We start from the raw sequence: 18,138 nt of genomic DNA on the forward strand, positions 1-18,138 counted from the left end.
AGTTGAGGCAGATCATTCTTAAGATCCAAACCACAGGTCAATTTACCATATCCAGGAGCCACCTATATTTAGGCCAAAAGAAGAGAAACACTGCTTTATGAACTTTATAAAATTAGTGGTACGAGTTGAAAACATAGTTTCCAAAAGGCTTGGAAAAAAATGTTTAATTACACATCAGTGATGGGTTCCTAAGACAATGAACTAGTTCATCAGAGGGGACAGCCTAAGTTTTCAAGATTGTCACCTTAGGAAGACAGCTATGTGCTAAGTATTCCTCAGAGGTAATCCAATCTCCTGCTGACTAGTCCACAGATCTGACCCAATATTCCCATACTTACATTCTTAATAGGTCACCTCCTAATTTTTTATAAATGGAGTCTTCTTTAAAAAAAAAAAAAAACATGATACACACTCTAACAAATAGAATAAAAACTAACCTTTCAGAAAGTTTGTCTGATAGTTTCTCAAGGAACTGCATGACAGTCTCTAAAAATGAAATCCAAAAGAAAATGTCTTTAATTACATAAAATATAATTAACATACCTGTTAAAATTAAAATGTAATGGTCATAATCTATGCACTACAATGCCATTAAAGTGATCATTTTCAAAGGGTGCCAGGGTTGCTAACATATACTAAGCATATAATAAATATTTCCAGATGATGATGATCAATTTATCAGAAAAGAAATTAAACATAGTAATAATCCAAAGCCTTTCATTATACCTCAAAATGAGGAGTGAATAGAGAACTAAAAAAATTTCCAAAATTTCAATGTGTTTCTATCTACTCACGTGTCAGAGAAAAAATAAGTTTTTAGACCGTTCTAATTTTTCCTGAGTTTTAAAAAGATAGCTAGACTCTGATTTGTTCATAAAAATCAGTACAATTTAAGAAGCATGATTCACTGAAAATTAGATTTTAAAAATCAATGTTTTCCTGGACAACTATTTTTAATTTTTATTTACAGCTGAGAATAATCTATTCAGGAAAATATGCCAAAATTAGAACGTTAGAAATTTAAGCTCTGCTAGGATTTTTTTTAAGCACTTAAATACTTCAGCCATAGTTGTCATCTATTTATTACAAACTCATAAAGGCAACATAGTGCAACTATCATTATTTCCCATGATAGGGAATTTTTCACATGTATTTTTTAATTTACCACTTTTTGCCATTGATTTATGTACAGAGAGCTTTCACATGTATTTTAGAGTTTGCCACAAACACTGTTTTTATATTTTCCAGATGATCTTGTATATGGTTTTAAGTTTCCTGCCATCTCCAATTTATCTTCTTTCTGAGTAAAATAAAAGCTGAGAAAAAGAATGGAGGTTAGCCTAAACCAAGAAGCCATGGGGTTTCCGGCCACTGCCGATCCTTAACAAGCCTTGTATATAGTAATCCTGAAAACACTGCCTCATGCACCATGTTAAATCATATTAGGCCTTGGAGAAAAAACGTTATTTCATTAAAAATGAAATCTTATTTCAGGATATCATACCAGCTGCCATAGGGCAGTATTTTCAAATAAGTCTGTACTTGCTTTTTATTTCTGAACTTTTTTTTACTTTCACCCATTTTTGTTTTTCTAGCTATTTTACACGTGAAAAGTCTACCTCAATTAATCCACCTGAAAAATCGTCATATTACAAAAATGAGTTGGAAAGGCCCCGAAAATCAATAAATGCCTCACTGGAAAATTATTTCCTAATTCACCTAATTCACATGAATGCCCACCTTAACCCTTGCTTACATCCTGCCTTCCTCCTTCTCTCTGCTGAAAGCTCCCCTTTTCCCTCATCTTCAATTTCCAGTTTCACTTCCCTCACAAAACCCTCAACAAGCATAGTCGCATCAGACAAACTTCCCGAACTCCTAAAATCCTACAGTACTGTGCTGTCTATACATACCACTCATTTGGCACTGGGAAGACACTGACCTATATAATTATTAATCTTTATATTTATATAACTGATCCCCGCAAATAAATTTTAAATTCCTTAAGGACACAAGTCACATCCTATGTGACTGTACAGTAGCCTAACTCCAAACTGTGACCATACTAACCACCTACTGAGCAATGGATTCACTGGTGGTGACATCTGGCATTAGCTGCTACAGGACCAGGGACCTCCAGTCCACACTGCTCACCTCAGTGGTCAATTCTCAACCCTCTTCAGGCCGCACCTGCCCTCAGCATTTGAGTCAGCTGATGACTCTCTCCTTAGGACACTTCACTTGGCTTCTAAGACCATCCACTCAGTTCATTTTCTCCTCTCTCACTCATGCTCCTTCTTGGCGGCTATTACAGGTTTTCCCTCGTATCTCTGACCTCTTAAACTTGGAGGGCCCCAGGGCTCACTTCCCAGACTTCTGTTCTTCTTTAGATGGACTCGCTCCCTTGGAGGTCTCATACAATCTCATGAATTTAAATAAAGACCCAAGGGCAACTGGGTGGCTCAGTTGGTTAAGTGTCTGACTCTTGATTTTGGCTCAGGTCATGATCTTAGCATCATGAGATTGAGCCCCAAGTTAGGCTCTGTGCTCAATGGGGAGTCTGTTTGAGATTCTCTCCCTTTCCCTGTGCTTCCCTCACTCACACGCTCTCTCTCTAAAATAAATAAATAAATATTTAAATAAATGAATAAAGACCCAGATTTATATCTCTGGCTCAGCACTCTGTCCTCAATTCCACAGATACACATCTAACTGCCTATTCAACATCACCATGTGAACACCAACTGGCATCTCAACTTAACTTGAACAAAACCAAGCCTCCAGTCCTCCCCACCTTAGTTAGCAGTAACTCACTACGTCTCTTCAGTTGATCAGGTTAAAAACCTTGGTTCCCCTTCAAAATGCTATATATCCAGAATCGGACACATTGCAAAACCCTCCACTGCCACCGTTTTGGTCAAGCTGCCATCCTTCTCATCGGGATTACTGCAAAACAGCTTCTACATGGCCTCTCCTCCACCCGTGCTTCTCTGCGATCTATCTCAGTGTCAGCAGCACATGACCGGCCAGCAAAATCTAAGTCGGATCACCTTATTTCTCTGCTTAAAACCCCCCAACAACTTCCCATCTCACTAAAGGAAAAGCCCTGCTGAACACAGCTCCTCCTTCGTCTGCCTCCACCTCTTACCATTCCCCTCACTGACTCCACTTCACCGCTTTGCCCTTTTGCTTTTCCTCAAATGTGTCAAGCTACCCTAGGGACCTCCACGCTCGCAGTGTGTCCATCTGGAACTTTCTTCCCCTAGTGAGCCATAGGCTTATTCCTGTACCTCCTTCAAATCTACACTCCCATGCCCCACATCCTCAGCGAGCCCCTCCAGGGCAACTCAGCTGAAAATCCAACACCACCGCCAAACGCTCACATTCTTTATCCCCTTCCCCATTCAGTTTTCTCCACAACTTGTATTAACTACTAACCTACTGTGTTTCTTACATGGATTTTGTTCTTTCTCCCTTACAGAAATATAAACTACACAAAAGCAGGAATTTCATCTGTTTTATACATTGATTTATTTCTAGGTCCTAGAATCATATCTGACATATAGTGGGCACTCAGCAAATATTTGTTGAATCAATGGATGAAAACAGAGAATGAAGATGATATCTTTTATACCACCTGTTTGGTCTCAAACAGCTTATAAAGACCATAAGTTTAGAGCATGGGGTTAAGTTTCAGTCCTGTCACTTTTCGGCACTATAACTAACCTTGGGTTTCTATCCTATGAGGTAGATACAAACATCTACCTCACACAGTTGCACAGAAATTAAATGAAATAATGGCCCAGGGTAAGCATCTTACTATTATTTTAGCTGACCCTTGAATAACACAGGTTTGAACTGTGTAGTCCACTCATACAAGGATATTTTCAACAAATACGGTACAGTACTATAAATGTGTTTGTTTTTCTTAATAACATTTTTTCTCTAGTTAACTTTATTGTAAGAATACAGTATATAATACATACAACATACCAAATATAGGTTAATCAATCGTTTGTTATCAGTAAGGCTTCCCATGATCAGTGGGCCAGTAGTAGTCAAGCTTTGGGGGAGTCAAAAGTTACACGTGAATTTTCAATTGTATAGGTTTGGGGGGGTGTCAGCCCTCCCTCATCATTCAAGGATCAACTGTACATATAATAATAATAATGATAAATTATTGTTAGCAACTAGGTGACAACAATGCCCAGAGAAAAACATACAAAATGACATAAGATCTATTTAGGAGTTAAATGGGGTGAAACAAATTGTATGCACTTAAGGGGTTCAGAGACAAGGGTGTCTAGGGGAAGTGAAAGGCTTTGTGAAAGAGGTAGGTTTTAAGCTGAGCACTGAAAAACTGTATAGGATTTTATCACACAGATTGGGAGAGGGGAGCTCTGCCGCATGCAGGGAACAACATGAGCAAAGGAATGAGTGTGCTTTTGCCTGCGGTTTCGCGTACAGCCTTGAAAGGTCAAGGGAATAGCCGTTTACAAAAGAAATGGCCATTTTTTTAGAACATACTAGAGAGAGAAGGGATATGCACGGAAGGAATAATTTCAGAACAGAATTAACAATGTGGTCTTCCTCCTATACAGAGTTCATTTCTAGCATTCCCTCTATCCGTGAATGGCACGTCCACCCACATGCACAACCGGAAACCAAGGGTACCCAACATGCTGTCTCCTACTCCCTCTCAACCCATCACCAAGTCTCGTAGATTCGACCTCTAAAAGATATCTTTTTTTTTTTTAAAGATTTTATTTATTCTGGAGAGGGAGTTAAGATGGCGGAGGAGTAGGGGACCCCTTTTTCAGCCGGTCCCCTGAGTCGAGCTGGATAGGTACCAGACCAGCCTAAATAACCACGGAATCAGCCTGAGACGCAGGATGATGCATCTGGATCTCTACAAATGAACATCTCCAGCGCTGAGTATTGAGGTACGAAGAGGGGAGCTGTAAACCGTGCACAGATATCGGAAGATAAACGGAAGGGGGAGGGAGCCGCCGCGTTTGGGCGCCGGGAAGCGGCAGCCACCTGCACGGGGGAGCGGGCGGACTCACAGAGGGCACCCGCGAGAGAGCGGACTGAGACCGGTGAGCCGTGAACGCGCGCCACCAGGCATCTCCCGGAACACCGGAATCCCGGTGTGCTCACGGGATCCAGACTGAGACCGGGAACTCCCGGAGCGCGCGCGGGGCGGCTGGCGGCTGGCGGGCCACCTGCACGGGGGAGCGGGCGGACTCGCGGTCGGCACCCGCGAAACAGCAGACTGAGACCTGAGCGGTGCGCGCGCCACGCAGGCTCTCCGAGAAGCTCCGGAATCGAGGTGTGCTCACCGGGCATAGACTGAGACTGGGAGACCCGGGAGCGTGCGGGGCGGCCGGTGGCTGGCGGCATTAGAAACACAAAGGACAGAGACGCGCCCGGCCCTGGAAGTGAGGGCAGGGACGCCAAGTTGGTGCGCACATCCCGGGACGCTGCAGGGTTGACAGTAATAGAGTTAAAGTGGCCAGAACATCAGTGGAGAACGGGCCGCAATCCCTCTGTTCTGTGACAATGCAGCCTCTGCTGCTCTGACCCTCAGAAGAGGCATAGCCGGCCGCCAGGGAAAGCCGCCAGAGAACAAAAGCCTGGAAATACCGGCTCAGAGAGTGCCCATCCCCATCCTCCCTCGCAGGGGACACGGAGACTCTAACCAAACAGGGTTGCCTGAGTATCGGCGCGGCAGGCCCCTCCCCCAGAAGGCAGGCTGAAAAATCAAGAAGCCCACAACCGGAGGCGCCTGGGTGGCGCAGTCATTGAGCGCCTGTCTCCGGCTTAGGGCGTGATCCCAGCGTTCCGGAAAGGAGTCCCTCATCGGGCTCCTCCACTGGGAGCCTGCTTCTTCCTCTCTCTCACTCCCTGCTTCTGTTCCGTTCTGCTGACTGTCTGTCTCCCTCTCTCAGATAAGTAAATAAATAAAATCTTTAAAGAAGAAGCCCACATCTCTAAGATCCCTATAAAACAGGGCACGGCCTGGGACCCAGTCAATAATTTTGGGCTCTGACAAACTCCCGCAACCTCCCCTCATTAGAATGACAAGAAGGAGAAGCCCCCCCAGCAAAGAAAAAGACAGTGAGTCAGTGGCCTCTGCCAGCAAGAATCGGATATGGATGTAACCAAATTATCAGAAATGGAATTCAAGTAGCAATGGTCAAGATAATGAGTAGACTTGAAAAAAGTATTCAGGAAAATGTTACTGAGAATATAGAATCCCTAAGGGCGGAAATGAGAGCGAATTTGACAGAAATTAAAAATTCTATGAGCCAAATGCAGGCAAAACTAGAGGCTCTGACGGCCAGGGTCACCGAAGCGGAGGAAAGGGTTAGTGAATTGGAGGATGGGTTAATAGAGGAAAAAATGAAAATAGAAGATGGTCTTAAAAAAATCCACGCATGAATGTTGGTTACGGAGATTACTGACTCAACGAAACGATCCAATGTTAGAGTCATCGGCATCCCGAGGGTGGAGAAAAACAGAAGTCTAGAAGAGATATTTGAACAAATTGTAGCTGAAAACTTCCCTAATCTAGCAAGGGAAACAAACATTCGTGTCCAAGAGGCAGAGGACCCCTCCCAAGCTCAACCATGACAGACCTACACCACGTCACGCCATAGATTGCAAGTCGCAAATATGAGATCCAAGGATACAGTATGCGGCCAGGGCAAAGAAATTTCTCACGCATCCGAGGCAAAGGCATCAGAATTACGTCAGACCTGTCTACACAGACCTGGAATGAGAGAAAGGGTTGGGGGAGCATTTTTAAAGCTCTTTCAGAGAAAAAACATGCAGCCAGGATCCTTTATCCAGCAAGGCTGTCATTCAGAATTGATGGAGAAATAAAGACATTTCAAGAATCCAGTCACTAGCCAATTTCTGAATCACTTAAAACCAGCCCTACAGGAGGTATATACGGGGGGTTCTATAAAAGTAAAAAGGCCCCAAGAGTGATACAAAACAGAAAGTCACAGCCAATACAAAGACTTTACTGACAACATGGCAGAGTTAAAAGCATATCTCTCAGTACTCAGTCTTAACATTAATGGTTTAAATTCTTGCTTTAAACGCCACAGGGTTGCAGATTGGATAAAAAGAAATGACCCATCCATTTGTTCATACAAGAACTCATTTCGAACCCAAAGATGCATTCAGACTGAGAGTAAGGGGATGGAGTACCATCTTTCACGCAAATGGACCTCAAAAGAAAGCTGGGGTAGCAATTCTCATATCAGATAAACTGGATTTTAAACTACAGACTATAGTTAGAGATGCAGAAGGGCACTATATTATTCTTAAAGGAAGTTTCAACAAGTGGATATGACAATTATAAATATATATGCCCCCAACAGGGGAGCAGCAAGATACACAAGCCAACTCTAAACCAGAATAAAGAGACATATAGATAAAAATACATTAATAGTAGGGGACCTCAACACTCCACTCTCAGAAATAGACAGAACACCCTGGCAAAAACTAAAAAAGAATCAAAAGGCTTTGAATGCCATACTGATGAGTTGACCTCTTGATATATAGAACACTACACCCCAGAACCAAAGAATACTCATTCTATTCTAATGCCCATGGAACATTTTCAAGAATAGACCATGTTCTGGGACACAAAACAGGTCTCAGCCGATACCAAAAGATTGAAATTATCCCCTGCATATTCTCAGACCACAACGCTCTGAAATTGGAATTCAACCACAAGGAAAAAATTTGGAAGAAACTCAAACACTTGAGACTAAGAACCATCCTGCTCAGGAATGACTCGATAAACCAGGAAATCAAAAATCAATTTAAACAATTTATGGAGACCAATGAGAATGAAAATACAACAGTCCAAAAACCTATGGATACTGCAAAGGCAGTCCTAAGGGAAATACATAGCCATCCAAGCCTCACTCAAAATAGAAAAATCTAAAATGCAGTTTTATATTCTCACCTCAAGAAGCTGGACAGCAACAGAGGGACAGGCCTAATCCACGACAAGGAAGCAGTTGACCAAAATTAAAGCTGAAATCAATCAGCAGAAACCAGAAGTACAGTAGAACAGATCAACAGGACTAGAAGCTGTGTTCTTGGAGAGAATCAATAAAATTGACAGACCACTGGCAAGACTTATCCAAAAGAAAAGAGAAAGGACCCAGATTATTAAAATTAGTGAATGAAAAGGAGAGGTCACGACTGAACACCCATTGAAATTGGAAGGATTATTAGAAATTTTTATCAACAGCTATATGCCAATAAACTAAGCAATCTGGAAGAGATGGAATCCTTCCTGGAAACCTATAAACTACCAAGATTTGAAACAGGAAGAAATTGATTTCTTAAACAGGCCAATTAATTGTGAAGAAATTGAGTCAGTGATAAACAACCTTCCAAATAACAAACTCAGGCCCGGACGGTTTTCCTGGAAATTCTACCAAACATTCAAAGAAGAAATAATATATTCTCCTAAAGCTATTTCAGAAAATAGAAACAGAAGGAAAGCTACCAAACTCATTCTATGAGGCCAATATTACCTTGATCCCAAACCAGGCAAAGACCCTCAAAAGGAGAATTACAGACCGATTTCCCTAATGAATATGGGCCAAAATCCTCAACAAGATACTTGCTAATAGAATCCAACAGTTCATTAAAAGGATTATCCATCACGATCAAGTGGGATTCATACCTGGGATGCAAGCGTGGTTCAATATTCGCAAATCAATCAGCGTGATACATCATATCAACAAGAAAAGACTCAAGAACCATATGATCCTCTCAATCGATGCTGAAAAGCATTTGACAAAAATACAGCATCCTTTCCTGATTAAAACCCTTCAGAGTGTAGGAATAGAAGGTACATTTCTCAATCTCATAAAAGCCATCTATGAAAAGCCTACTGCAAATATTATTCTCAATGGGGAAAAGCTGAAAGCCTTTCCCTTAAGATCAGGAACACGACAAGGATGCCCACTCTCGCCACTATTATTCAACATAGTACTAGAAGTCCTTGCAACAGCAATCAGACAACAAAAAGGGATCAAAGGTATTCAAATCGGCAAAGAAGAAGTCAAAATGTCTCTTTGCAGATGACATGATACTCTATATGGAAAACCCAAAAGAAGCCTCCCCAAACTATTAGAAGTTATAGAGCAATTCAGTAACGTGGCGGGATACAAAATCAATGCTCAGAAATCAGTTGCATTTCTGTACCAATAACGAGAACGAAGAAAGAGAAATTAGGGAATCCATCCCATTTACAATAGCACCAAAAACCATACGTACCTTGGAATTAACTTAACCAGAGACGTAAAGGACCTTTATTCTAGAAACTATAAATCACTCTTAAAAGACATTGAGGAAGACATAAAAAGATGGAAAGATATTCCATGCTCATGGATCGGAAGAATTAACATAGTTAAAATGTCCATGCTACCAGAGCAATCTACACTTTCAATGCTATCCCGATCAAAATACCGAGGACATTTTTCAAAGAACTGGAACAAATAATCCTTAAATTTGTATGGAAACAGAAAAGGCCCCGAATCTCAAGGAACTGTTGAAAAGGAAAACAAAGCTAGGGGCATCACAATGCCAGATTTCGACTGTACTACAAAGCTGTGATCACAAAGACAGCATGGTACTGGCACAAAAACAGACACATAGACCAGTGGAACAGAATAGAGAGCCCAGAAATGGACCCTCAGCTCTTTGGGCAACTAATATTTGATAAAGCAGGAAAAAAACATCCGGTGGGAAAAAGACAGTCTCTTCAATAAATGGTGCTGGGAAAATTGGACAGCTACATGCAAAAGAATGAAACTTGACCACTCTCTCACACCATACACAAAAATAAACTCCAAATGGATGAAAGACCTCGATGTGAGACAGGAATCCATCCAAATCCTAGAGGAGAACATAGGCAGCAACCTCTACGACATCGGCCAAAGCAACCTTTTCCAGGATACATCCCCAAAGGCAAGAGAAACAAAAGATAAAATGAATTTATGGGACTTCATCAAGATTAAAAGTTTCTGCACAGCCAAGGAAACAGTCAGAAAAACTAAGAGGCAGCCACGGAATGGGAGAAGATATTTAAATGACACTACAGATAAAGGACTGGTATCCAAGATCTACAAAAGAGATAAACAAAGGTAAACAATGGGCAGAAGATATGAGCAGACACTTTTCCAATGAAGACATACAAATGGCTAACAGACACATGAAAAAATGTTCAAAATCATTAGCCATCAAGGAAATTCAAATCAAAACCACACTGAGATACCACCTTACGCCAGTTAGAATGGCAAAAATACACAAGGCAAGAAACAACAATTGTTGGAGAGGATGTGGAGAAAGGGGATCCCTTCTACATTGTTGGTGGGAATGCAAGTTGGTACAGCCACTCTGGAAAACAGTGTGGAGGTCCCTTAAAAAGTTAAAAATTGAGCTACCCTATGATCCAGCCATTGCACTACTGGGTGTTTACCACAAAGATACAGACGTAGTGAAGAGAAGGGCCATATGCACCCCAATGTTCATAGCAGCAATGTCCACAATAGCTAATCGTGGAAGGAGCCGAGATGCCCTTCAACAGATGACTGGATTAAGAATTGTGTCCATATACGATGGAATATTACTCAGCTATCAGAAAGAATGAGTTCTCAACATTTGCTACAACATGGACGGCACTGGAGGAGATAATGCTTGTGAAATAAGTCAAGCAGAGAAAGACAACTATCATATGATTTCTCTCATCTATGGAACAGAACTAGAATGATCAGTAGGGAAGAAAGGGATAAAGAAAGGGGGTAATCAGAAGGGGAATGAAACATGAGAGACTATGGACTATGAGAAACAAACTGAGGGCTACAGAGGGGAGGGGGGTGGGGGAATGGGATAGGCCGGTGATGGGTAGTAAGGAGGGCACATATTGCATGGTGCACTGGGTGTTATACACAACTAATGAATCATCGAGCCTTACATCGAAAACCAGGTATGTACTGTATGGTGACTAACATAATATAATAAAAAATCATTATTAATAAATAAATAAATAAATAAATAAATAAATAAATAAAATCAATTAAAAAAACACACTCACACACAAAAAAAAAGATTTTATTTATTCATTTGACAGAGAGAGAGACAGCCAGAGAGAGAGACAGCCAGCAAGAGATAGCACACAAGCAGGGGGAGTGGGAGAGGAAGAAGCAGGCTTCCAGTGGAGGAGCCTGATGTGGGGCTCGATCCCAGAATGCCGGGATCACGCCCTGAGCCGAAGGCAGACGCTTAACGACTGAGCCACCCAGGCGCCCCTCTAAAAGATATCTTGATTCTGAACAGTTCTACCATCGCAACTACCCTATTCATTCCTGACTCAGTGTCTGAACTGTGACTGCAATTTAATACGCCTTTGAAAAAGCTTACTATATACACTTACATTATTACTATTCTGTAGTGCTTTCTTTTATACATTCTAAATCATAAAGGACTCAACAGAACACGAGGCAAGATTCTCACAAACCCCTGGACGCTTTTTCCCCACCTTTATGCAAAGAGTGCCATCCAGCACTCTTCTCTCTAAAACTGAGGTTTATAGAACTACGTGTTTTTATAGCCCAAGCGTATATTCAACCCTGTCTTCAACAGATTTATTGATCTTTCCTCCTCTTTCACACTAACTCTAACCAATTTGGTTAGGCTGGCCATAGAAACTAGCTGAGTTAAAATGTAAATAATTGAAATTAGCATCCATGAATACTTAAGTATGACTTAACTCTCAACAGGCACAAGAAATAAATTACCTTGGTTGGAGAGAATATATTCCAAACTATGAGCTCTATTTAGAAGTCAGTTCTATATAAAGATATAGAAAATCTCAATAAATGGGTCTCTGAGTATATTAAAAAGAGAACACTGATTTATAGCTATTTTAAATCAGAAGTTGTTTTGCAAAAATCCTATTTTGTCCTGAAAAGCTGGGTGAACAAGCTTACCTGGATTTTTGGCTATTGTGCCTTGGAGGGCTCTGTGGGAGTATGTGGAGTACCCCACTAACTTGGCCAGAAGGTCTCTGTTGCTGAGCAATTCTTCCAAACACTTCAACTGACCCGCATTGGGATAAAGAAAAATTTTATAAGCAGCTTCTCGAACCTATATTTAAAATGTAATGGTAGAAGATACAATAAGTACCAAGATACAAAGGCCCATGCAATGACAATGTAGGCTAACTCTCACTTCTCTATTCTACAGGTGATCATTGCTTTAAAAATAAAATAAGGGTTTCTACAGGGTGCATAAAGCTTCTAGATTCATAAACTAGCATAGGATACAAACACATTCTTGACTAGAGTTCTCTGTTTTGAGGTATGGTGGAATAAACTTTTACCCAGTGCATGTGCCCTAAAGCACCCTTAACCACATGAAGACTACAGGCATTAAGAATCTGAGTATCTCAAACGTCAACTGTTATTTATCATACTTTAAACATGAGGAGTTCTTTATGAGACATGAATGATAAAGCCATTTTCATCATTCAAAGCATTTATGGAATTAATAAGCCCACAGTAGAATTTTAGGGCTTAGTAACACTCAAGTATTTTTAAAGGTATGATTACATTATCACTGAATTGTGGGTTAAAACAGCAACACTCAGACGGGAGCTAAGCTATGAAGAGAGTGGACTACACATACCAAGTCGTCTGGAGCTTCTGCATGTAGACCATCAATTATGACGTGACTTCCTGTGACTACAAAGTTACGGTGAATGTGTTCTGGTAAGAGATGCTTCTCAATCTTGTTGGGAAAGTTAGTTCCCATAAGAAATGTATTACTCAAGTCCAAGATTTTCACATTCAGGTCCACTGCTCTTTTACGCTAGATCCAGATGGAGTAAAAGTTATTTAAAGGCATTGAAAGTAATAGTTCACAACTGATTTAATAGACCATCTGTAAGGATGGTAAAGCAACATATATGGTTAAATTAATTGACTAAGATACTAAATATGTTAAATAAAATGAACATTGAGTATATTGCTTATGTCATAAATACATAATAATTTACTATAAGTAAATTCTACTTTTGATAGATATTTAATATCCTAACAGTTTATATAGTGTTTCTATACTTTAAGATTTATATAAACGCTAGAGTTCTATTTTGTGCCTAAGTTATATAACTAATCTCTGAAATTAACAACACTGGGAAGTACAGAATCCTTCCCTATCCCCCCAAATAACCTCTTAGTTAAGTGAATTGGAGAGCAGTAGGTTGAATCTAGTCAATATGATACTTAGGAGTATTTGTAGACTAAAGAGAGCAAGTATTTGAAGGGCAAATTTGAAAATATACTGGGTCCTAAAAGATGAGACAAAAAAGGTAGAGGGAAAGTAAAAGAATTTCTGCAGGTCTTCACAAGAGTATAGTGAACATTCAGAGGGGGCTGCCCACACTTGAGCAGCGACAGAAGCACGGCAGTGGAGTGGGGAGCAGAGCCAGCCGGAGCCGCAGGGCAGGGCCGGCCCTCCAGCTCCGCGCCTGGCACCCGGCGGCACGCCGGCTCAGTGACGATGATGTGGACGGCGCTGGCACACCCACAGGACTGTTTTCTGGCAGTCTCACCGGTAGGACATACAATCGCCCGAGAAAATGTGTATTATCAAAGGGGGCGCCACATATGTTTTGGAGGAAACATAAAGTAGTCCATGTCATCAGTCCGGTCTATTGGAGGACAAGGGTGAATTTGTAGTTAGTGTTACTAGAACACTAGCTGGGCATCTTGACCTGTGCTTATGATGGGCTTCAGGTGAAATCAGATGTAGATCTTTCTGGGATAGGGGTCACTAGCTGTCAACATTCTAAATTGTACTATGACCCTAAAAAATGGTTAAGCAGCACTAATGCTTTTTAAAAGATATTTAAGATGCTGAAGTACACTTGATAAGATGCTGGGAAAAATTAAGTATATTTTAACAACCAAAAATTTTACAATATAGGGGTGCCTGGGTGGCCCAGTGGGTTAAGCATCCGACTCTTGATTTCAGCTCAGATCTTGATCTCAGGATTGTGAGTTCAAGCCCCACACTGGGCTCCACACTTTAAAAAAATTTACAATATAGAGAATTCAAACTTCATAGGAAAAATTAGTTTTCAGATACTTCAATGTCTTCATAGTCCAGATTTCTCTTTACCTATTTGTTTCTACTATGGCCATTTATCGCCACCTAATGGTAACTAGTGGAATAGCCAAAAAGGTAAAAGATTTGGAAATTACACTATAATTCCAAAAATATTCCCCAAAGCCTTTACTCTGGAGGGGAAAAAAGTGACACAATTATTTCAAAGAATTTATCACCTGTTAAAATCCTCAGAAAATCAACAACTGGGTTTACTTCCTGACTTCACCAATTTCCTAGGCATTTCATCATTCTGAGATAAAGATGCAGTACTCTGAACTCAAAGAATTCTATGAAATTGTTGTGTTATTTATCAAATGATTGCTAAAAAACACATACTTCCATTCATTTTAAACTTTTAAGTTATACTCATATGAGATCTTAAAAATTAAATAAGGAATAACCTAGGAAGAATGCCAAAAGAATACACAGGCCCTTACAATTTATAAATTATGTTGGTGGGTTTCTTTCAAGATCTCTCTTTTAAAAAGGGTAACATGTTTCCTTTTAACCTGTCCTAATGGAGGCCCATGGAGAACAGACACAGAAGGTACGAGAGAGGAGTTCAGTGGGTTTACTCTACTTGCATCTTTAATGGTTCGTGGGCTCCAGGGAGTTATTTGCCAGGAAGGGCAGCTATCCTTGTAAGAACACTCGAGAAGTAAAAGCAGCAGGTCCAATGATGCTGACACAGACCTTGACTTGACACACAATACTTTTGCGTAAAGTTTCAAAAACATCTTTCTTGAGGATTACATAAAATAACAAAACTATTCATCTAGATTCTCTCCTAGCAACTCTACTATTCTCCACTATCTTCCTTCTGAATATCAAATTTGATGAATATTAGCTAGCATTATTACGATTCATCATACAGTCATTCAGTATTTGCTGAGGCCAAAACCGGAAAAAACATGACTGGCATTCTTGGTCCTTGAGAAGCCTCTAATTTACATAAATAATGCAATAGGAAGAGCCTCGATAAAAGGCCCTTAAAGATAAATACCATGTGCATAAAAGACGTCAAATGGGAATTTAGATGAATACAAAATCCCACCTGGGGGATAAAAGCTTCACAGACACAGTGGTCTGAGGATGAGGCCTTAGCGGGGGTTGAAGGCAGGCAGGCCTGGTGAGCAGAGGAGGAAGAGGAGGCCGGGGGCCACACACGAAAGGCAGAGTGTAATGAATTACAGGGGAGCACAGGGAGGGCTGGGAGAGAATCGCCGTGTACGTTCTTTGTTACGTATTAGCTGCTACTGGCAATTGAAAGTGACTGAGAGGTTCTGGGCAGGACAATAATGATGAAATCAATACTTTAAGGAAATCACACCAATGTTCACAGACAGGTCAGAATGACCAGCAGAAAACCTGAGCAGGGATAGTTGAGCAGGCTCTGGAGTCCAAGCCTCCTCCACCTACTAGCTCCATGACCTTGGGTAGATCACATAAATTCTAGGTGCCTCAGTTCCTCATCTATGAAACCGGAATGACAGTAATACTCTAAAAGCCTTAGAGTATTACTATCATTATAATACTCTAACAGCCTCAAAGCCGTTATGAAGATCTGATGAGAAATACACACTTCAAATAGCAAATGCTTCATCACTGTTAATTATAATGAGTATCAGAAAGACAAAGACCTTTCAGACAGCCCAGATATATGGTGATAAGGTTCATGAGCTATTTGGGGGATGCAGACAGATGTAGGAGCTCTACAGAAACAATCCGAGGACTTTGCCACTAATTAAGACATGGAAGTATGGGGAATAAAAAAATGTGAGCTGACCCCAAATTTTTATTTGAGTGACTCAGACTAGTGAATTCATTATACAGAGAAGCAGTAATAAAGAACTGGCTTGAAGAGGGGCCAATGTGTCCATTTTAAACAACATAAATAAATATACAGCAGAGCCTGTCAGCCTTGGGGACTGCTGGCGGCCTGTGCAGGCTCAGGGTTAGGTCAGTAGTCTTGTGCTGAGCCCTTAAAGCCACGTGAACACCGTGGTGCACAAATGACCCAGCATTATTCAAACCCAGCACCAAGCAAAATGATATTACCTACTGCAGGTGCTACATATCCCCAAGACCCTGACCTCTACTTTCCAACATACTCCGATAAACTGATCTCTATTAATAGGTAAGTGGCTTTATGTTCTATTTAGTAGGAGAAACATACCTACAAAGAAAAAAAAAAAAGCATAACCATAACAGTGTCTGAGGATGCTGTGTTCTAGAAGGAGAAGTGGACAGGGTTAGACATTCTGGCCACTAAGGATGGGAACTTAAACCACTTTGTCTTATTTCCGTATTGGTGAAAGGAGGGGTCTGAACAATGTCTACAGTCCCTCCTATTCCGGGGCACGCAATGTATAACCCCTGCCTCCTGCTTCCAGAACAAAACCGTGTGGATCTGTCAAAGACATGCAGAATATGAATAAGTACACTCATGTAAAGGTCTTAGTGATATTCCCTGTGCCTCCGCTTCCAGACCTCAATCTTCAAAATTCTCAGCTTTCCTGTTCACTTGCCTCTCTTTCCTGAAATCACCCATCGAGGATGCCACGACATCTAAAATACCCCAAGTGTCTCAAGTAGTTTCTTAATTCTGAATTATCATGGGTAATAGACCAACTTCCAGAGAGCACTATATTCAAATATAATAGAAGAATTTCATAACACAAACAACCTAAAGTTTGTATGATATGCAAATTTAAGCAACATACAACAACTGTAGTAATAAAGATACCAACTAAATATTAGTAAAACGAGCAGAAAAAAACAGAGAGGAAAGATTCACCTTTTCTTCGTCTAGATGGATTCCACTGATTTCAAAATCAAACATAAACAGTTCAGCCACTCGCCTACAAACAAAACAAACCTAGGTTACAACGGGTAATAATAATTATTAACAAAATCACTTTCTTATTAAATAAATTGGACTTTTTCAACCATACTACCCAAAAGCCAAATGTATATGCGCACATACACACACACACACACACACACACACACACACACACACACAAATTTGTTTGAAGCCAGGAACTTAACATCTTAAAAATCAGGCAAAACACCCAGCTGACTGACGGGGCTTTTAAGCTCTCCTATGGATGATCTGTATCAAATACATTGTGCTAACGACCATACAATAAGCCTCTAACTGAACCAAAGGGACAATGATTACTCCAATGAGGCCAAATTTATCTGCTTTTTCTAGAAGAGATGGATGCAATTGTCCACTGTTTTCCTTATACTTTAGGCAACCCACCAAATAAATACTTGTGGGACACATAAATGCTGCCCAATTGTAACCAGGTAAGCCTGTATACATTTAACTATAATATATTTCTATCTAGCATGTATATTTAACAGCAGTATACTCCAAGCTGCTTGTGGGTAAAGACATATATGTTTCATAAGGCATGGTCCCATCAGGGGACAAATACTTTCTGAATGAATGAACACAAGGTTAAAGATATAATAAATTTCCTAACAGGCATATGAATAAAGTGGGGAGTTCCAAGAGAGACCATCAAGCAGGTTCCTTACTTACCAGCTTCCAACCACCTTGTGCGAAATTTGCTTAAGACTTGTGAGGGAAGGTTCCTCACCATTTCCAGAATTAATACGAGTTTGCATTGTAGAGAGCAACATTTTTTAATAATCATCAAATGCATCTGCAAACTTAAGAGCCAGCCCTAATTTCCCGACCCTTTCCCTGATGTAACAATTTCATCAGAACAATAAGAAAACAACAACAGTAGAACAGAAAGTATCTTGGATAATATCCAAAGTAATGGGCAACTTTTCATTAATTTTCTCCTGTAAGATTTTATACTTAGAAGGACATCTCTCCCTTTTTAGTTACAAGCTAATTTGATATTGTTTACTTCCCATTAGACAGCAGAGGAATTAAAATACTGAATT

At 40.5% G+C, this 18,138-nt stretch overlaps 1 protein-coding gene across 5 annotated transcripts in view; it reads right to left on the bottom strand.

The window, feature by feature from the left end:
- The window catches only part of LOC103664393 (mitochondrial intermediate peptidase), a 216,073-nt gene that overhangs the window by 181,413 nt on the left and 16,522 nt on the right, over positions 1–18,138 (bottom strand). For all 5 annotated transcript variants that reach the window (XM_040621593.1, XM_040621584.1, XM_040621578.1 and 2 more), the window contains 4 exons: positions 17,009–17,072; positions 12,727–12,909; positions 12,030–12,186; positions 438–486 (listed from right to left, as the gene is read on the bottom strand). In XM_040621593.1, the coding sequence (XP_040477527.1) occupies positions 438–486; positions 12,030–12,186; positions 12,727–12,909; positions 17,009–17,072 (453 nt within the window). The remainder of the gene's footprint in view (positions 1–437; positions 487–12,029; positions 12,187–12,726; positions 12,910–17,008; positions 17,073–18,138) is intronic.

The sequence above is a fragment of the Ursus maritimus genome, unplaced genomic scaffold (assembly GCF_017311325.1).
Source record: "Ursus maritimus isolate PB19 unplaced genomic scaffold, ASM1731132v1 scaffold_10, whole genome shotgun sequence".
Classification (NCBI taxonomy): domain Eukaryota; kingdom Metazoa; phylum Chordata; class Mammalia; order Carnivora; family Ursidae; genus Ursus; species Ursus maritimus.